A 22,001-nucleotide genomic window follows, 5' to 3' on the forward strand; every position below is an offset into this window, starting at 1 on the left:
GCTTACCAAGAGAGTAATCTTACTATTCATTTTATATTCATATTTTTAAATGTGAAGAACATACTCAAAATAAAATGAACCAGGATTATCTGAACCTCTCAAGGATCCTCAAGTGTTTGAATCAAAAAAGCATGTTTCCAGGTTTTCAAGGTAATTCAAGATATGTAATAATGTATAATCCCCAAAGCATTAATATTTAAGGACTAGACCAAATGTCACATATCAGTATTGAAACTCTCATTAAATATCACAGCTACCCTTTAGAACACTGGTCAGTAGTATTTTCTACAGTGACAGCTAATGAGCACTTAAAATGTGGCTAGTGCAATTAAGGAAATGATTTTTCAGTGGCTAGTGACTACTCTATTGGACTATATGGTATATGTGTGTGTACATAAACACTATACAGTGCATCATACTATGTAGTGGAGCTTCAGAGCCCTAACCATCTTTCAGTGTTGCTCAGAAAGAGGAATAGGTTTAAGGTACCGAAATGATGTTAAAAAGCCCTTCTAAAAAGTAGGAAAAAATCTTAAATTTCATAGAACGCTATTATTAAGTGGTCATCAACAAGCCTCATTTGTTTCCACTGTTATACTACAAACTTTTAATCTAATGTATGAAGTCTAATTATGATACTATAATAATATTCTAAGTATTATAATTGGGGAAAATGTTTAGTTTCCTTTTCCCTGGGACTTGTTTTAAAAAGTGAAATCTACCTAGAGTATCCAATTCCAGTTCTCCTATAGTTAAAAACCTGTCCACGTTATTTCATTTCTCTACTACAGCAACACAGCAGATCACTTCTCCTATAATCCAAAAGTGTCAGAAATGAAATCATAATGTAACATGCATTTCACAGCCTAAGTTATAATCATGTCCTTTCTGTATCTTCCTCATTTAAAAACCCTTCTAAGTCAACTTCCTTACCGCTTTCGTTAACCCAGCTGTTTACATAAATACAAGTATCTCAGGGGCATTTCTTAGAAAGTCAATTAAAGGGCTAAAGAGAATTATTAGGAGGGAGTCAGATAGGGAAAATAAGCCCTATAATATGAATTATATTACTCTCTACCTAGACAATTACAGGTATCTTAAAACAGAGAGTATAAAAGGAAATGTTTAATTCAAAAAAACAGAATTAAAAAAAAAAAGCATCTGACCTGTATGTAAAATAGGACTTTAAGATACTTATTAGCAAAAATTAATAAATTACAAAGAGGTTCATATAGAAAAGAAAATGACAACTATAAAAACAAAAGCCACACAAAATACAGAATACCTCAGCTGTCATGGGTTTGGTTTTAAAATGTGAATTACGAACCTTTTATTACACCATATGGAATTCTCTAACATAACTCCTATACATTTAATCTGAATAAACTAGAATAAGAAAAACAGGTAACCTATTAAGTTGTTCAAAGAAATTCAATGTTAATCACCCAGGAGAATCTAAGGAAAAAAGAATGAATAGCAAGGCTGTATTTAACCATTCTAGCACTGCCAGGACCCATGTATTTAATTTTCAATTACAATTTACATCTTACCCCAAGAACTTAACTTTCCTAAAGTATAAAGCTGGAACTTTATACTTGAAGAACTTCTATACTTCCACTGGGAAGTGGAAATATTTTTTAATAAAACAAACCAAGCACACTGAGACAAGAATCATCTTAACATGTAAGCAATTACTAGACCTTAATGGAGAGCTACCTCTGGACCTCTGATAATTTATGATTAATAGTAAACCCAAGGAAATTTTATATCAAAGATTACATTTAAATCTTCTACCCAATAAGCCTCTAACTTTATTAGCAAGAATTAATGCCCCCAAGGACACTTTTTTTAAATATTAGTTTTCCACCATTTTTGATTTCACTGTTTAAGAATAAATCAAATTCACACAAATATGGTCAAAGTTCTGTAGACACTCCTTACTGAGGATGATGCTGGCTGGCTTCTGGGTAGGAAGACGATGCTATGGCAGTAAGGCACAGTCTGATGAGCTGATATTCCATAAGATACGGATTTATGTTGATCCATCCACATCTATCCACTCACGTTTATGTCAAAGAGCACTCATGTGCAAGACAATTGGTGGGGTTAAGGATTACAGCAAAGCTGAGACCAAATCTGTGATCTTTGCCTAAATGTTTTATGCTCAAAACTAAAAAACCACAAACTCCATTTATATTTATTAAAATGAAAAACACGGATAGGTTAAAAAATAAATAAATACTGATCAGTTAAAACAGTGACCATTTGAAAGAACTTTCCTTTTACTCTATAAAAGCCTTTATTTCAACCCCAGACAGGGAATCAAAAGGGTCAACGCTCCCATGTCACCATTCCACAAACATTGGTATGTAGAACATAATCTTACAAATTCATGTATTTGCAAGATACAGCTAAATAACTAGGACTAAACGTTTTATATTGTGACCACTTCCTCTAGGTGTTTACTACTATTGTTAGGTAAAAGCACAGAGACCTGAAAGCAAAACGAAACCATGCTTTTTCTCTTCTAAAATTTTGGGATTGTTTTTGCTTAAAATTAACCTATGTATTTTTTGAGTCTGACTTAAAAGAATTCTGGTATCATATAGTTGTATATATCCTCCCACAGAAGAAATCCGCTTCATTTATTTAGTTTTCCGACCTTTTTCTTCTGCTTTAATGAAAGACTGCTTAATATAAAATTTGAATACCCAACTTCTCCCCCTGGGATTTCTTTGGAATTCCCCCCAACTTTTAATTAAAACTGACAACTACTTTTGATGACTGATAAGGCTAAGGCATCACAGGGTCAGTGTTAAGACTGATAATGGCAGAGTACTGAATTTCAAACATATATATACAGACACGTATAGATAAAGTTTCAATAAAAAAGAAATACTCATCAGGATTCACTAAGCACTTTCTGCATGTTCAACTGCAGTTAAAATACTTATGATCACTTCTCAGGAAAATCCCTTGGAACTTTTCAATTATTTACAGGGCTTTACTCAGCTGAAAAATTTTTCTCACATGATCTCCCTATGTTTTCCAACTCTATTACATGCTTAATCTGCAAATTACTAAAAGCGTTATGTATCAGAATTTCTAAATCAGTCTGTACTGGCCCTCTTACCATGATTTATATTCAGCCTACTACAAGATTTAAGGCAATTGCAGATGTCAGTTAACCTTTCCCTATTGAGATGTGCAGGTAGTCTAATCTAGGGATTAGCAACTGAGCTACTGAATTGGTTTCACTAAAATATTGTCTAAATCAGCTACCCCTTCCCCACTGGTGAGAGTATAACTTGCTTCAACTACTGAATCCCACATAAATACAAATCATCACTGGTGACCATAAACTGCATTGGTTAATTAGCGTGTCCAGCTTCATTGTATAGAACTTGCGCTCTCTTAAAATGCCGATCAAAAAAGCACAATAAAAAAATGTCACCTGTGAATAGCTCAGGGGAAAAAAAATACTATCAAAAGAATTCTGATTTGGGTTCTGTTCACTTTCTGATTTTATAAACAACAGGATTTATTTATTTGTAATAATGGAGGTGTTTAGTGGAAGACGATACGGCCAATGCAAGGAACCTGAGGTGGAGAGAACAGGTCTCTCTGACCTACATATCCCAGAACTGCAAGAAAAGGAAGTGGGGAAGAAGTCCCACATTGTAAGGGCATCAGATTATCTAGTCCAGTCCTTGGACAAACGTCTGGGCTTTGGAACCAAGGGCAAGAGGTGATAACTAATCTATAGTATCATTTAAAACTCCCACCCACCCTAGTAAGTCTCCACCCTCCCAGATCCCCCAAGCGTGATTTTGCACAACAAGTTAAATAAAAGTAAACTGTTTATTAAAAGATACAGCAAAGGTACAGATACAGAGATACATACAAAGATACAGATATATATATATATATATATTTACATATATATACAGTCTTGCTGTTTTCATGTGCACTATATTTAGCAGCACATTATTTAATCAGTCAGCATTTTAATGGGGTTGTTTTGACACTTGGTGTTATTACTGCGTCATTTTGACAAGATACAACTATAGCCTCATGGAAATTTCAAGGTGTGAATTCCACTTCTCCAACTTTTAATAGTAGCAAAGAGGGGAAGGAGAAGGGAAATGGAGTACCAAGGCTGAGCATTAGGTTAAACACAAGAATTCCAAAGGGCCAAGGTAGCACAGGGAAGGGAAAATGATTAAAATTAAAGGCTCTCTGACAACCCAAAGAAATAGTAAGAAACCATTATTTAAGGGCAATGGGCTATGTTATATATCCAAGATGCTCACACATCAGCCTACAGTGACCTTTTCCAATCCAGTTCTTGTGTTGAACCTGAGGATCTGCCTCTCTCTGCTCAATCCCTCCACCCAGTAAATTTGCTACCACCAAAATCTAGAGCTATAGAGCCTCGAAGCAAAACGGGAAGCTAAATAGTTGTACCTTGGGCTACCTTCCCATAAGTGCAAGGAGGGCCCAATGTTGGGTAGGGATGTGATAACACTGTTCTCTGCAATTCGATGCTTTTCACTTTGTGGCTTGGTTCCACAAAGTGAATTGCATCGAGTTACTGTCAAATGAGAAGCTGCGGGTTGTTTCATCTGTCGTCTAACCCGGCCCTGCCGTTTAACCCGGCCCTAAGAAGAGTGAAACAGAAGCCAAATCAGATATAAAGTAACAATAAAATGGGAGATTCAGGAATTAAAAACAAAAAACAAAAAAACACAATATTCCTCTTACTTACCTCAGAGGGCAAATTGCTGCTGAAAACATTATCATCATCTTTGTTCTCTTCACCATTTTTCTCTACAGGAACCCACTCTCCATAAACACTATCCGCTTCTTTTTTTCGATGTTGAGATCCAGATGACACAGGAAACTCTTTTGTTAATGTTACCTGGCTTTTTGGTGGAGTTGGTTTTGCTGCAGCAATCTAAAACATAATGTGTTTCCTTAATTAACACTTAAGAGGTTTTTCAACATAATCTGAAAATAATTGTTCACTATTTCTCACAGTATTTAATAAAACATTAAAACAATTTAATTCCATTTGAGTTTTATTTAAATAGTCCCTATGCTATTTCATCAAACCATAAACACTAATACTCACATTCAGATTGAAAAAAATGGGTTTGGGTTCACTGAGTTTAAAGGGATGATGATAAAAAGGAGGTTCTTCTTCCTCTTCATCCGAAACATGAGGCTTATTCACTATTACATCATCATCTTCTTTACTCTGTGCGATCTGTTTGCATTTCTTAAAAAATAAAAACAAAAGATAAATCTTACACTTTATGTGGAACGTGTAGTTTTTTTAAAAAATCAAAACCACATAAAATCAACTTTAATAAAACAAGATAAACAGGTTGTAGGTAAGTAGCTTAGCTTATCGGCTATTATTTAAACACACTCTAGCTGTTCAGTCAACAACATTTATTGAGCACCTACTATGTGCAGAGCACTGTACTGGGCACTGTCCAGGGAATACAAAAAAAAAAAAAAAAAAAAAGAGTAGAAGACATGGTCCCTGCTCCCAAGGAGCTTACAATCTAGTTCAAGAAACAGAATTACATACACATGAAATAATTGAGGAACGCTTTTACAGAGCAACACAATTAACAAGTGCAAAATGATATAATACAAATGGAATACATAAGTGCTGAAAGAATAAAAGCTTAAGAGAAAACAGAATCAGGCAGAATTTGATAACCAAGGGCTATTCCTTGAAGAGTTCTAAGCCAGATTTTCATAGTTAAGAACAAGGACTGGCAGGAAAAGAAAAAAGAGTCATCATAGTTAGATGGTGGTAAAAAGGTGAGAAACTTGTATTAGAAGGAACAAGAGGGCTGAAAACGAGGCTTAAAAACATACAGGGAAACACTAAGTGTTCACAAGGTTTTAGAGAAGGAGCTTAGATTTGACGAGCAAGTAATAGAAGCCTTCACTAAGTCCTTAAATTAAAAAAAAAGTTGTAATTCATATTTCAATAAATCTAAGTGAGGAAACATTAAGAAACTATATGAACCCCCAAATGCATGGCAAAATAAAAACTTTGAAACATGTACAATTGGGCTAGATGGTCATGTGTCTCTCCATAAGTGTTTTGTAGGTTGAGTCTCTAAAGGAACAAAACTCAAGAATGGAAAATAAGGCATGATGGAGAGGGTGTTAACTGATGAAGTCTGACACATAAAGCAAAGTCAATTCCTTCCTGAGAAGCTAAGGAATAGACTCCGTTACCTGGCTTTATAAAAAGGTCAGAGTAAATTTGGGTGGACTTGTCTATACAAGCAGTAGAATTTGTCACATCCATTATCAATTGAAAATGTTACAATAGGATAAAAAGCTCAATTGGCCAAAAAACACAGAGTATACCAAGCCTGTAACCAAGGGGAACAGAATATATTAACAGTGGCAGGCTGGCATAAGGCTAGCCAATAACAAGTTTCAATATATGAAACAGTGTGGTATTTCTGGATCCTAGCAGCAGTATTTCAGCGTCCTCCCAAAAAAAAAAAAAAATAAAAATAAAAATAATATTAACAAAACAAAGCCAAAAAAAGCCTCAATTGAAAAGATCAAATTCTTAAAAACAGAAACAAGTGTGTCTAAAATATATGTTACTGCCAAAACCCGAACCGCAGGAAGAACTGATAATGGCCGGCCATTATCACCAATGGCTGGTACCAAACAGCCAAAACCCGAAATGTTGATGCGTAAGAAGTTCCTTTCAGGCAATGGCCAGCTATTCTCATTAATTTCCAAGCTCCGGTGGCAAAAGATCATTTCTGAAGATTGTCTGTGTCTTTGCGTATATGCAGTACACTCGTGGCGATCAGTGAACACGTCGTGAATGGAAACGAAACTGTAGGCGAGCTTCTGCGTGTTGCTCACTCAACACCTCCTCCATTCAAACGAACCGTCCCACTCCTCAGTCAGTTTGGCTTCTAAAACTGGAAAGCAAAAGTAATGGGAAGTAACTTTTAGCTAGCGGAGCTTAGCCATCCCGGATAATGGCCTGCTAAACAGAGCTTCTGCCGCTGCCACATCTGTATTTCGGGTTTTGGCCACTCGGTGCCAGCCATTATCAGTTCAGCCCACAATTCGGGTTTTGGCACGCTCCAGAGTCAACATCACTGAAATAATCCACTTAAGAATGTAAACAAATTCTGTCTAGCTTACCTCAGTTAGTTCTTCTATGGTAGCTCCTCCTGACTTTTTAGCAACTTTCTCTTCTATTGTAGGTGGAGGTGCAGGCTTTAGGTTTGGCGGTAAAGGAACACCAGCCTTAGCACACATGGCAGCTGCATTAGCTTTGGCTATTTCAAGTAATTGAGCCTTGTCTGGAAGAGGAAAAATAGAAGCAGTTTTCCCATAAGACTAATAAACACATTTTGTTCTATCTAAAATCTTATACACTAACAAAATTAAAGGCATCAATTTTCTGCCCTAACATACAGTTGTGATCAAATCACTCTTCAGGTCAGTTTTTAAGCAAATGCCCCGATGAAGTCCACGTTTGGCTTCCCATTCACACACTACACAAAATAGCTAAATTACAGAACCCTGCCAGACACTCTAAGACACACACACACACACCTGCACAGTCCTTTGTTTTCCAAAAGTATCATGCCCTTAAAATCACTTTCCTTCTAATATGACATTTTAAATCACTCTTTAAGCCCAAATTCAACCTCTTCTAACAAGCCAGAATTTAACACTCCTCTTCAGTGTGCTCAAAAGTGCCCTAACTATACAAGTAATCATCACATTCTGCTCTTTCTGGCAGGTTACTACTTGGTAAAACAGACATACATGCATTTTATCCACATCTCCTCTACTAACTTGTAATCACTTCAAAGATGTAATTCTGTAAACAAAAATAAAAAAACAAGAACTCGGGGCGCCTGGGTTGGTTAAACATCCAACTCTGGATTTTGGCTCAAGTCATGATCCCAGCATCATGGGATTGAGCCCAGTGTCAGGCCCTGAGCACGGAGCCTGCTTGAGATTCTCTCTCCCGCTTGTGCGGGTGCACTCTCTCTCGCTGTCTAAATTTAAAAAACAACCCAACAACCCAACTTTTGCTTAACTGAATGAATTTTCCCTTACTGTTCGGGTCTTTTTCTTTAGACAACCCTGACCTGGAAATGTCAAATCTACTGACATAATGATAAATTATCCATTATTGCAGTTAGTCATGCACTATCCACCCACTTTTAATCATCCCTGCACACTTGTTAAATCAAAGGGAACTAGAGCACTCTATTTTAAAAGGCAGATTATTAAAATACTAAAGTCAGTCTAATAAACTTAAAACCTTATTTTGCTATTATCACCAACCCAGATAAAAAAGAACTCCCCACCGTGCAAAATTCCCTACTCACTTCCATTACCCGTTATACCAATCAGAGTTACCTTTGCACACATTTAACAGCCCTGTGTTGCCCTTTTCAATCATGGAACTTATTTAAAAAAAACACACACACTGTAATTTCAGGCTTGTGTTCAAGGATCTATGTTGGCATACATGCAGTGAAACAAGCTCAGCGTATACCAGCCTTATCTTTAACTAGACTTCTACTTTCCATTTTCAGTTACAGGAAATAGTTCAAACTTCAAGTATGTAAAAACATTCAAGTATGTAAACACCTTGGTTCTAATACACTCCAAAGCACATCTTTTTAACTCTAATTACTAATTTACTTATCCCTGTTTTCTAAAACCCATAATCTAATTACAGTTGACCCTTGAACAAGAGGGGTTAAAGGCACTGATACCGTCGTACTTAAAAATGGCATGTACTTTTGACTCCCCCGAAACTTAACTACGGATAGTACACCACTGACTGGAAGCCTTACTGATAACATAAATTAACATATGTTTTGTATATGTATTACATGCTGTGTGCTACAAAAAACATTAAGAAAACCATTAAGGAAACCACATTTACAATACTAATGCTTTATCAAAAAATTCATGTGTAAGTGGACCCATCCAGTTCAAACCCATGTTGCCCAAGAGCCACCTATATGGAAATTTAAAGACAGAAATATTTACCTAAGCCAATAACCCAAAATATTCCATTTGATTCAAAGATCAGAAAAAATGGATTTGTATCATCCTCTATTAAAATGCCAATAAATTTTAAAATTACTTACTCAAATCCGTCAGACGTTTAGGTGATCTGCCTCTCTCAGAAGACCTGGATCGTTTACGACGAATGGGAGATCTGCTAAACCTTCTTCTCAAAGGTGTTCGTGATCTCCTTAATCTTACTGGTGAGATACTAAAGCTTCGTCTCCTTACCACAGACCTTGATCTTCTCCGGCGGCTTGGGGTGCGGCTGCGGCGGCTAGGGGTGCGGCTGCGGCGGCTTGGGGTGCGACTGCGGCGGCTTGGGGTGCGGCTGCGGCGGCTTGGGGTGCGACTGCGGCGGCTTGGGGAAATACTAAAGCTCCTCCTCCCCACAGATCTAGATCTTCTTCGCCGACTAGGAGTGTGACTCCGACTCCGACGACTTGGGGTGCGACTTCGAGCTCTAACCGTTTTCCGGTTATCCCTGGAACTTGATCTCTTTCTTTTTCTTTCCCTAGACTTAGACCTGTGCTTTGGAGATCTTTTACGCTTCTCTTTTGATACAGATCGCCTTCCTCTGGACTTTGACCTTGACCTGCTGCTCCTCCTCCTGCGTCTTGAACGTGACCTTGAACGTGTCTGAGAGCGATGAGACTTAGATTTCGATGATCTCTTCCTTGCCCTAGAACGAGATTCACTGGTACGCTTGCGTGATTTATGTTCAGAAGACTTGGAACGCTTACTTCGAGATCTTAATGAGGAGTCTCTTTTCTTTTCTTTCTCACCTTTGTCCCGGTTCTTGTTTTTCTTACTTTTCTCATGTGTGTCCTTAACTTTTACAAAAATCTCATAATCATCTTTTTCCTCTGAAGAGGACTCTGAAGCTCTTTCTGGTATACTGATTACGACTGGACTGGCAGCAGATTTGTCACGTTCAACCTCACTTGCAAGTAAAGGTCCTTCAATACCAGCTCTAAGGCTTGTAAGACGTTCCATGTCCTTAGGAAGTAATGGTCTCACTAAATCTGCTTCATTAATATCATCAATATTGGCAGAAAATCCTGAATCAGAGAGTATCTCTTTAGTAGGGAGAGGTACTTCTTTATCTTCCCCACTACTTTCTTTAGGGCTGAGAGCAACTGCTAATGTCTGGTCACACTCTTTTATAGGTAATGGTCCTTCTGCATCCTTACCAATAAAGTTATTAGATGGTAAATCGAGATGAATGTCTTTAGCAGGCAAAGGTCCCTCTATGTCAGCTTCACTACCACCACTGGGACTAGTGGAAATTATCATGTCGTGTTCAGTATCTTGAGTGGTTAAAGATACTTCAACATCATATTTACTAACTGAAGTGAGAGCAGATGCTGTAGCAAACTCAATACCCTTACTGGTTCCCACTGCATCAGGTTCAAGAGCAAAGGGACCAGCAGAAGATAGAGTTCCTCCATCAACTTCGCTAACACTAGAGCACGTATCCAATACTGTGCATTGTTTAGTCTCACCGATGGATAAAATATTCCCTTCACCAATTTCACCAACAGCACCAGTGGCGGCAGCAGACACTGTGTCATGTTCCATCCCTTTAGCAACTAAGTGATTATTTATGTTAAGGTCTATATTTGTACCATGATCACTTTCATAAGGGTCATTCTTCAGGTGTCCTTCAGCATGCGGCTCTTCATCTGAATGCATGGGAATCTCCTGCATGCCAATCTCTGGAGTAAGATTTTGATCACCAGATAGTAAATTCACTCCTTTTATAACATCAGACTCCAGTATCATTGGTGTAGACTCTGCAACTATCTCAGTCGGTATTATTTGGGTCTGTTCTGAGACAGTGATGGCAGGCTCTGAAATTATCACAGTGGATTCTTGCACTGAAACAGGTGGTTCTGAAAGAACTGCATTAGCCTGAGGCACTGACACTGCTGGTTCCAGGGCAGGCACACTAGGCTCCAGAGCAGAAACAACTGGCACAGAAATGGTAACATTCTCTGACTCAGCCAAGGCCACAGTCTCCGGGACAGCCTCAGCTGTGGGTGGGTCTGGAAGAGCCACAGCTGTTGAGTCAGAGACCACCATAGCTGTTGGGTCCGGGATAGCCATGGCTGGGGTCTCCAAGACAGTCACAGCTGGGGGCTCTGGAACAGTCCCAGTTGGTGGCTCTGGGACAGCCACAGCTGGTAGCTCTGAGACAGCCATGGCTGGCAGCTCTAGAGCGCTCTGTGATGGCTCTGGATTAGTCGCAGCTGACTCCAGGAGGGACTGAGATACCTCTGAGGCAACATGTCCTGAAGCTTTCATGGAATCAAAAGTTTCTGCTGTCTCAGACGTAACTGAAGGTTCTGATGTTAATACAGTTGGTTCAGCTGACATCATGGGAGTTTCAGATACCATGTAAGTCACTGGTCTCTCTGGAACAATTTGATGCTCTTCTGCTACTACCGCAGACTCTATGGGTGTTGATGTAACCGAAGACTCTGGCTCTAACGGTGGTTCTGGAACGGTAACAGCAGCCTCTGATGCTAACACTGAAGGATCTGATGCTGACACTGAATAATTAGCAGGCAATGTCGAAGGCTCTGAAATCTCACTTTGACTCACAGAAGGTTCAGACAGTGATACAGACTCTTCAGGAGGTAATGCTGGTACCTCTGCAGGCCAAGTATTTTCAGCTGTTAATGCTGACTGCTCAGTAGGTAATGCTGGACCCTCCGGTGGTTCCTCAGGAGGCAAAGGTGGGGTCATTGGTGGCTCCTCAGGTGGCAATGGTGGCATTGTTGGAGGCTCTTCAGGAGGCAAAGGTGGCACCATATATGCCTCCGTATATGTATCAGTATAAGAATCGGTGTAAGAATCAGCTGCCATAGACATCATTGAACGATCAGCAGTGTAAGATGACATCATAGATCGGTCAGCTGCAGAGTACGATGACATCATAGACCGGTCAGCAGCAGAGTAGGACGACATCATAGACCGGTCGGCACCCATGGACATCATAGATCGGTCAGCCATTGGGGACATCATGGAGCGCTCGTAAGCTGACATCATAGAGCGTTCATAAGCTGACATCATAGAGCGCTCAGCCATAGGGGACATCATAGAACGCTCATAAGCTGACATCATAGAGCGCTCATAGGCTGACATCATAGAGCGCTCAGCCATAGGGGACATCATAGACCGCTCATAGGACATCATAGAGCGTTCGTAAGATGACATCATGGAACGTTCTGCAGCATAGGACATCATCATAGAACGTCTAGATGCTAACATCAGGGGTCTTGGTGCTAACCTGTACGGCCTGGGGGCTATTCTATAGGACCTGGGTGCTATCCTATAGGGTCTAGGTGACATCCTATAGGGATCAGGAGTTAGTCTGTAGGGATCATGGCCTAATCTATATGGGTCCTGCCCTAACCTGTAGGCATCATGACCTAACCTATAAGGGTCATGACCTAACCTATAGGGATCCTGAGCTAACCTGTAAGGATCCTGAGCTAACCTGTAGGGATCAGGAGATTTTGAACCCAACATAGCAGAATCTTGGGTACTAGATGCTAACATCTGGGCATCCATGGTACCAGATGCTAACATCTGAGCATCCATGGTGCCGGAAGCCAACATTTGAGAGTCCATAGTCCCTGATGCTAACATCTGAGAATCCATAGAGCTAGTAGCTAACATCTGGGAGTCCATGGTGCTGGTCGCTAACATCTGGGAATCCATAGTGCTGGTAGCTAACATCTGGGAATCCATGGAGCTGGTTGCTAACATCTGAGAGTCCATGGAACTGGTTGCTAACATCTGGGAGTCCATGGAGCTGGTTGCTAACATCTGGGAGTCCATGGAGCTGGTTGCTAACATCTGAGAGTCCATGGAGCTGGTTGCTAACATCTGGGAGTCCATGGAGCTAGTTGCTAACATCTGGGAGTCCATGGAGCTAGTTGCTAACATCTGGGAGTCCATGGTGCTAGAGGCTAACATCTGGGAATCCATGGTGTTGGACGCTAGCATCTGGGAATCCATGGTGTTGGATGCTAGCATTTGGGAGTCCATGGTGTTGGACGCTAACATATGGGTCTCCATGGTGTTAGAAGCTAACATATGGGATTCCTGGGCCATCAAGGGATCCACTCCTACTGTTACAGAAGTCTCCCCCACTAATGTAGTAGGCAGCTCCTGTGCTACCGTATTATAGGATTCCAGCGCTGTCGTCGAGGGCACCTCCAGGGACTGCGACACGGTCATCGTTGACAGCTCCGTTGTTGTCACCACAGACTGAACAGAGATCTCCAGCGCCACAGTTGCCACAGGCTGCCCAGGCAACTCTGGCGCCCCAGGCTGCCCTGGCAACTCCAGCACCCCTGTTGCCAGAGGCTGCCCCAAAAGCTCCAGGGCTCCGGCTGCCCCAGACTGCCCCGAGAACTCCAGTGCCCCAGTTGCCATGAGCTGCCCAGGCAACTCCAGTGCCCCAGTTGCCACAGGCTGCCCTGACAACTCCAGCGCCCTAGTTGCCGAAGGCAGCCCTGGCAACTCTGGCACCCCAGGCACCGAAGGCTGCCCTGGCAACTCCAGCGCTGTCGTTGCCACTGGCTGTCCTGGCAACTCCAGCACCATCGCTGCCTCAGGCTGCCCCAGCAACCCTGCTGCCGTCGTCACCTCAGGCTGCCCAGGATGTTCCACCGTTGTCATCCCCACAGGCTGCTCCAACTCTGACGTCGTCACAGGTTGTTCGGCCAACTCCATTGCTACCGTTACCGCAGGCTGCCCTGGCAACTCTACTGCTGCTGTCACCGCAGGCAGCCCTGGCAACTCCTGTGCCATCACAGGTGGCTCTGGTACCTCCTGTGGTGGCTCCAACCCCACGGATGGTGCCGGAAGCCCTGGCAATTCCTGCGACAACTGTGGCACTGATGTCACAGAGGGCCCCGGCAACTCAGGCACTGCTGTCGCAGGGGGCCCTAGCAACTCAGACACTGGGGTAGAAAGGGGGCCTGGCAACTCTGGCAACGGGGTAGCAGAGGGCCCAGGTAACTCCAGCAATGGAGTCACAGGGGGCCCCTGCAACTCCGGCTTGGAGGTCGCAGGTGGCCCCGGCAACTCCACCACTGAGGCCACCGACGACTCCGGCAGCTCCAACGCTGTGGTCTTGGGCAACTCCGGCAACTCCTGTGGTCTTGTCATGGGTGAATCTGCGATCTCCGACGGTACTTCTACAGGCTGCTCTGGCAATCTGAGCACTTCAGTTGCAGAGGACTCTGGAAAATCCACTGTTGTTGATGTACTCGGCTCAGGGTGCACCTCAGCAGTGATCTCGGATGATACCACAAGGGTTTCCGACGGCTCTAGCCCTTTTGCTACTGGCGGTTCTAGCATCTTTGATTGCTCTGCAGGTGTGGTATCCAAAGATTTCAGCACAGGCTTCATCTGATATTCCACAGACATTGTGACAACCGGCTCAGATGACTTTAGCACGACTGTTGTAGTGGGCACTGGTGCCATTGTAAAGGAATCCAGAATCTTTGTCATGGGTGGTTCCAGCGTGACTGCCACAGACTGCTCTGACTGCACTGAAATTACGGATGTTGATGCAACTGACAGTTCTGCAGTTTTTGTAGCTGGCTTCAGAGTTTCTAAGGTATGTGGCTCTGATACCTCCATTGGTACCACAGGAGGTTCTAACACAACTGCAGCAGATTCACTGGTCTCAGAAAGGCCAAACGCTCTTACAGAATGCTCCAGTGCCATCGCTGAAGGTTCAGAATCAAACTTCAAAAACGAATCCGATTCTAAATCTATGTTCCCATCATGATGTGATTTTGCCTTTGATTCAGATTCTTCTGGCTGTCTCTTATACTTTTTTTCCTTTTCTTTCTTCTTTTTCTTCTTTTTATTTTTGTGCTTTTTATGCTTCTTTGACTTTTTGGTGGGAATTTCATCAGTAGGATCTGTTTGTACTGACACACATCTACTTTTTCTGGAGGCCTCTTTCAGGTCTGAAAGTAAGGGAAACGGATTTTAATTTGTCAAACATTCCCCAATGTAAACTCAGATAAATCACATAAACGAGACTCATATTCCATATTAAAATGCCATTGTATAATACTTTTTGTTAAACAAAGTTACTAAGTAAACTATTTTCTATATACCAATTACCTACAAACTTTTCCAATACTTCTTTCTACAACTAAAGTCTAAAATTATCAGCAACTTAAAAAAAAATTACCAGTTTATCATAAAAACTTGAGACTTATACTGTGTTTTATTAAGCTTAAAACTTTTTTCTCCAACTCTCAAAACACAGCAAAATACTTTCAAACTACACTTACCGAAGAGTATTTTGTATTATCAGTTGTTAAAATTCAAATTGCTATAAAAGATATACTCATTAAACAATTTTCACTATCTGTTTTTTGAATCCTGACTCAATCACCACTCACTAGATGAATGGACTTGGCCAAATTACTGACACTCTGTCTCCTAAAGTTAGAGGACAAAGTGAGTTAAAATGCTAATGCGTGCAAATGCTAATGAGTGCTTTTATGCAGTATACGAAGGGCTGAACAACTAACGTAAAGCATCAACACCAAACGTGAACTTTACTTCATCACACCCGTGTTACATTCTAATAAACACCTTTCCCCCCCAACCCTCCTCTAAAATTGCCAAAATAATCTCAATGTTTTTACTTAAAAAATAAGTCACTTAGAAAAGAAATTCTTCTACCTCTTTACATTTAACTTAAAACCGCTGCACTTTTCTGAAATAGAAAATAACTTCTTTTCTACTTTACAACCAGGTAAATTTATTCTAATACCAATATCCAATTAGACAAATTTTAGTCATCGCAGAAAAGCTAATCAGAAATCTAGACCTGGGGAGGGAGGCCTGGGTGGCTCAGTTGGTTACATGTCCAACTCTTGATTTCGGCTCAGGTTATGATCAAGCCACAAGTTGGGCTCTGCACTGGCAGCAAGGAGCCTGCTCGGGATTCTCTCTCCCCATTGCTCTCTGCCCCTCTCCTATTCGTGCTCTAGCTCCCTCACGCTCGTTCTCTCTCTCAAAAATAAACTTAGGTGCGCCGGGGTGGCTCAGTTGGTTAGCGTCCAACTTCAGCTCAGGTCATGATCTCACAGTTCGTGGGTTCGAGCCCCGCGCTGGGCTCTGCTGACAGCTCAGTCTGGAGGCTGCTTCGGATTCTGTCTCCCTCTCTCTCTGCCCCTCCCCCACTCATGCTCTAGCTCTCTCTCTCAAAAAATAAGTAAATAACCAAAAAAGATTACAGAGAAAATGAATCAATCCGTGACAAGACCTATTCTAAAACAAAATTAATTACTTTCTACTAGTTATCATGCACCTCATGCTAGTTAGCTAAAGTATACTTCAAAAAAAAGTTGCTACAACCATAAACTTAAGTATAGCTGAAGTCTATGCTGTTTTTACCGTGTCCTATATCAAAAACAATTCAAATAAGAAACAAAACCATACCACCCGCCCATTTCTAAAACTAAATGAAGATAGTTCTTTTTGTGCTTGATCATAAGTCTTTCATTTCTAAGCATCAATTATTTTAATTTCCAAAACACTAAATACCAAAGCAATGACTCCTCTCCATCCACTGCATTTTTAGGAGGAGCAGATGCAAAAACAAGGCAATCTCTAACCTTGGGCTTTAAACTAAAACCTCCTAGGGTTGTAAAATCATTACAGATTTGGTCCAGGCTCCTGCCCCTTCCAAAGCTGACATGTACACAACTGTTCAATGAAAACCTGCTTTCAGAATCCTAGCAATGAGGCACAAGACCGAATCAAATACAGTTATAATATTCCACCAGCAAAGCAAATTAATTATCAATGCTCACGTTACAGTACAACTATATTTTCACAGAAAAATTTAAACAATGTCTTCAGTAAATAAAATTTAGTAAAGTAAAATTTAGTAAAGTCTAATAAACACTTTTAAATACCCTGCAATAAAAAAATAATACTGTTAACTAATTAAAAACCTTAGTTTTTAAGACAGCTGATTATCCCCAGCTTACCTGGCTTGTATCGTAGTTCTGTATCTAAGACCCCAGAAAGTACTTCCTCTATCTTCTGAACTATTTCTTCATTTGGTAGGCTCCTGGCAGAGGCAGCTGCATCACCTGCCTGGTTTCCTTCATTAGGTGTATTTGTTTCACCATTGAGCTGGCCTTCATTCCTTCCACTTGACAAGAAAAGTTTTCAAAATTCATTAATACTTTTACCACACTATATAATACATTAATATTTATAACTCAGTTGATTAAAATAATCTTATAATGTTCATACATTTCACCATTTTGGGATTTCTTTCAGAGGATATTCCCCCACCAACAGTGCCTCCTTCACACTACTCAAATTTGGTACATCTTTATTTTTACACAATAACTTAGTTTTCAGAACTGTGAAAATTAAGAAAAAATCTTTAAAAGAGGTTTCTAAGCTCCTTATAAAATAAATAATAAAATATTCCCAGAAACCTAAACTGATTTAGATTCGGGTTAACTTGCATTTTTATCTCAGAGGAAAAAAACCTACTGATCACAATCATATATCCAAAGAAAAATACACCACCTAACATTATGATAGAAAACTAGAGCCACAATAAAACCACACCTGTACATGGATCACAATCAGCATCAACAATATCAAGGAACAGTTACCACAGACACATTAAGTAAAAAGGGTAAAACTGTACCCTCAGATCAGGTTTAGACTGATTAAAATTACTGAAATGCCATGAAGTTTAAAAAGAAAAATACATTTACATAGCTTTTATCCACGGTCAAGAATCCTAGTATTTTCTGGTGTTCAAAAAAACACATGGGAAACAAGTGACATTTTATTTCACTAACAGTAAATTAATATAGATGGCTCAACATGTTTTCAATTCACAGGGCTGTAAGAATCTGGACATGAGAAGCATGTCGTTTAGCTAGTCATTTTTACTATTTTTGTGTAAGTTAACAGAGTTGTTTTGAAAAATAATTTTAACACACTCAATTTAATTTACCTACTAACAAAAACCGATCAATTATGCTTCACTCCTGATAAATGTCTAAATGGTCAAAAAACAAAAAAAAAAAAATCAGTAGTTAACTAAATTTAGAACACTTGGCTTTTTAATGGGTCACATAATAATTAACACTTATTGACTATTAATTAGAGTCATGGGTCTACATTCCCTAACTCATTTAATCCTAACAAAATTCTATGATTACCACTGTCATTCTGATTTTACAAATGAGGACAATGACCCACAGAGATGAAACCAAACTAAAGTTCACTAGTAGGTGAAGCTGGTATTCAAAACCAGAGCTTATACTTTAACAACCATCTATACACAATAAATAACTTACTTTACTTAAACGTCAGCCCCCTTACACAAATTGATATATGTAAAAATACACAGGAAAATATGGCAAATATAGCTCACTGGAATAATCAAAATTTTGCTCTCAGACTGATAATTTATTAAATGACAAGAAGCTGAATATTCCCAATAAGTTTCTTTATCTAATACTCTTTTTAGACTTTCTGGAGCTTCTTTTACTCTTTTCCTAAGCACGTACACATAATCAATCACCTTACTACTAAGCCATGAATTTAAAAACCAAAAAGTATAACTAAAAAAAGATTATAATAATCATCTTTAAGTCATCAAATATTCATCTCAATTACTGAAAAGGGATGAAAATTTCAAACCATCTAAATATCCAACAATACATTCCTACAAAAGAATTCTATGAAACCATAAAAAAGGTCCCAAAAGACGACTGAGAATGGGACAAAAGACAAACTTGTTCGCGATCAGGTGAAAACACAACACAAAACAAGATGATCACAATTCACAAAATATGTATGTGCATCTGTACACACAGGGGAAAAAAATGAAAGAACATAAAGAACATTATGCGGTTTTCCCACTTTCTAATTTTTTATTTTTTCTAAAGTTTTTACAATAAAACACTTGTTTTTCAAATACAGTAACTGATTTTTAAAAGGCATAAAAACAAGACATTATAATAAGCAAACACAACTGTCCGATGAAACTATTAAAATTTTCAGAAAATTATATCCCTCTGGTCTTTTCTTATCATCTAAAATCACTAACACATGACAAAATTTTAAACAGCGATGAAATAAGTGAGCGTATAGATTTCCTACTTAAACAAAATATCCTACAAAAAAATAATCTTAGCGATACTATATACCGTTGCCCCAATAAACCTATGTTAATTTCAGCACCTAATTTACAACTGCGTTTTCAAATTCATGCTATTACTCTAAACTTTCAAAATATAACGAGCAAAAACACTTGAACTCGGAATATTTACGTTACATGAAGCAAAAATACTAAAAGACAACCACGTAACATCATGACCCACACCATTTTCCTCGTCAGTAAACAACTATTTCTTTGGAAATCTCTTCCCATTCAAATTTTGAAACCAAGGGTAAACTATGTAAGGTCTAACGCAACGGCAAAAGTAGCGTGTTGATGATACATGTCAACTGGGGCAGAAGCAGCAACAACAAAAAAATTAAATTAGACGTCAACAGAAACCTACTTTCCAACCGAAATTGTTAGTGAAAATACTCTTCCGTCCTCACCTCGAATATTGTGTCAAAGTACCTAACATTAATTTGAGCTTTCACTTCAGTTTCTAATCCATTAGGAATGCTGTCTGGTGGAAGCCACAGGACCCTAGGGCCCAAATAATCTAATTAAAGGATCCCGACCCCCAAAGTGATCTCAAGCTTGCCAATAATAAAGCGGATTTAAGATTACTCAAGAAACGGCCGTTAGAGACCCTTTCCGGTCAGAGGCACCGGCCGGCGAAATCCGCGGAGGCGGAGAGGGGGAGGGGAAACGCGGCGGCGGAGGAGGAGCTGAGGCAGGAACTAGGCCCGTCCCTGGTGGACAAGCAGGCCTACGAGTAGCTAAAAGGTAAGGGATGGCCAAACGGGAAAGAAAAATGAACATCACAACCCGTCGCTAGAAGAGGGAGTCTGGGGTTACCTCGGAAAAGACAAAGTTCCTCGCAGGGAAGGGAGGGAGCGGATGGGGGGGGGAGGGCCCGGAAAATGGATCCCAGGCCCAGGCGGGGCTGTAGCGGGGCCTGAGGCGAGGAACGACGGCGTCTCTGAAGAAGGGTGCCACGGAAGGCTAGACGGGGCCCTATCGGTCCCTTGGGAGCAGAAGAGTCTGGGAAGCGTTTACCTGGAAAGCTCCTGTTGAATTTCCCGGAATTTACTGACCACGAAAGACCTAAAAATCTGCTCGATGTTGGTCGCCATGGCGTCCGCTCCGTTCTCTCAACTCCTCCTCGCTAGTCCTCCAGGCTCCCAGCATGCCTCGGGAGGAGGCGCAGCGGCCAATTCCGTCTCTCGCCGTCCTGATTGGCTTCTGCGGGAGCGTCTGGACTGGCACGCTCCGCCTCTGGACCAATCAGGGAGCACGGCCTAGTTCTCCTCCGCTGTTTCTGAGCGGCTGGGGTAGAGGTGCTGACGTTTGCGCCGCGCACGACTATGTCCGCCATGTTAGTGACTGACGCAGGCGCCATTACAGGAGAAGCGTCTCTAGAGGCGGCTGTGTCAGTTTACGTTGTCAATCTCCAACAGTGTTTGGGGAGGCTTAAGAGGTTTACTAAATACTCGAGATTAAATAGCATGACAGAAGGGAGCAAGAAGGGCTACGTGCTTTGATACGGGGCCTCCGCCGTTCCCGGGTGGCGCCAAGTTGTGTTTTGGCAGGGAGATGCATCCGGAAAACCATTTATCTGCGCCCGCCCCACTGTGGTGTGAATACGAAGGACATGTTTTTACCCCCATCTTTCTCTTATGGCGTCCTCAGCCTTTTTTTTTTTTTTTTTTTTTTTTTTTTTGTTAAAGCAGTAGGGCAGAGATCTTAGGCGACCTGCCGTTCAAAGTCTGGTGCCTTCTAGTCTCGTCGGGAGTCGAGCGTGTCAGGAGGTTCTTGGCAGTAGCTAGTCAGCTCTGACTCGTTCACAACACACAATAAGCTAATCGTGGGTCTAGCATTTTGGCGACCCCCCCCCCCCCGCCCTCAGAGCTGTGAGGCCTCCTAAGGGGGAATGAATAGAGACGATACGTGGCCCCCGATAGTGTAATGATCCATTATAAACGCGCAAGGTCTTGGTAGCATTACTGTGGAGTAAGCTCAGGCCGCGCACTAGAGCCAGAGGGAATCACACTTGATTACCTCGCTGAGGCCACCACGGGCCGCGCTGACCAATGGGGTGGCGCGGGCCGCGGGGCGGGGCGGGGCGGGGCGGGGGGGGGGGGGTAGAGGCACCCGCCGGATTCCGCTGGGCCGACTTCCGGCGCACGGCGGGCGCCCGGGCTCGGAGCGCGCGGGTGAGCGTGTAAGCGTGAGCTGCAGGACCGCCCTGTGTCGTTGCGGGAGCCCTCTCCGGTTCTAAGTAAAGTACGCCTATGCTTCGGTTTGGGAATTTACTATCAGGAATTGGATGAAACTGTAGGAACCGATTTGACTGTAGGGATTCTCGTCTTGGTTTTAAGTGCCGTGGGTGTGGGTGGGCCATGTGCGTTTCACTTCTTTTGACCGAGGTTGACGTTGGATTTTTCACATTCCCTCGCTTCTAAGATGTCAGGGTCTTTTTTTCTTTTTTTTTTTTTTTTAATGGGTCTGTATTTTTATGCCTTTTTTTAGGTCATAAGCCTAAAATGCATATTTTTTCTTGATGCACCCCCTGGTCTGTAGCAGATTTAGTCCACTTTCGTAATTGGTTTCTGCTTTATATCATTCACCGTGTCCTTCTCAGTTGGTTTACCTGAGTCTCTTATTCTGGTTTTAAGTTACCCGTTTAGATGGCCGAGGCCCGAGA

The 22,001-nt window shown here is 41.2% G+C and overlaps 2 protein-coding genes and 1 long non-coding RNA gene across 10 annotated transcripts in view; 2 read left to right on the plus strand and 1 right to left on the minus strand.

Moving 5' to 3' along the window:
• The window catches only part of LOC145715744 (uncharacterized), a 136,417-nt gene extending 119,866 nt beyond the window's left edge, over positions 1–16,551 (plus strand). Inside the window, exon 2 of the long non-coding RNA XR_014138163.1 lies at positions 16,222–16,551. This is a non-coding gene — a long non-coding RNA (uncharacterized LOC145715744). The remainder of the gene's footprint in view (positions 1–16,221) is intronic.
• The window catches only part of SON (SON DNA and RNA binding protein), a 32,973-nt gene extending 12,481 nt beyond the window's left edge, over positions 1–20,492 (minus strand). For 4 of the 6 annotated variants that reach the window (XR_013557837.2, XM_060640410.3, XM_060640411.3 and 1 more), the window contains exons 1-6: positions 20,354–20,491; positions 17,148–17,314; positions 9,186–15,101; positions 7,207–7,367; positions 5,135–5,281; positions 4,769–4,957 (exon numbers count right to left, since the gene is read on the minus strand). Coding sequence is in view for 5 of the 6 variants with exons in the window: in XM_060640410.3 (XP_060496393.3) it covers positions 4,769–4,957; positions 5,135–5,281; positions 7,207–7,367; positions 9,186–15,101; positions 17,148–17,314; positions 20,354–20,430 (6,657 nt within the window). In the remaining variant the exon portion in view is untranslated. Of the gene's footprint in view, positions 1–3,961; positions 4,662–4,768; positions 4,958–5,134; positions 6,978–7,206; positions 7,368–9,185; positions 15,102–17,147; positions 17,315–20,353 lie in introns of those variants that run through there. The other 2 variants (XM_060640413.3, XM_060640415.3) reach the window with 2 other exon arrangements.
• Positions 19,991–22,001, plus strand: part of GART (phosphoribosylglycinamide formyltransferase, phosphoribosylglycinamide synthetase, phosphoribosylaminoimidazole synthetase) — a 29,463-nt gene continuing 27,452 nt past the window's right edge. Inside the window, exon 1 of one of the 3 annotated variants that reach the window (XM_078452821.2) lies at positions 19,991–20,080. The gene's annotated coding sequence lies outside the window, so the exon portion shown is untranslated. Of the gene's footprint in view, positions 20,081–21,456; positions 21,581–22,001 lie in introns of those variants that run through there. The other 2 variants (XM_078452819.2, XM_078452820.2) reach the window with 2 other exon arrangements.

The sequence above is a fragment of the Panthera onca genome, chromosome C2, assembly GCF_046562875.1.
Source record: "Panthera onca isolate mPanOnc1 chromosome C2, mPanOnc1 haplotype 2, whole genome shotgun sequence".
In the NCBI taxonomy this organism is placed as follows: Eukaryota; Metazoa; Chordata; class Mammalia; order Carnivora; family Felidae; genus Panthera; species Panthera onca.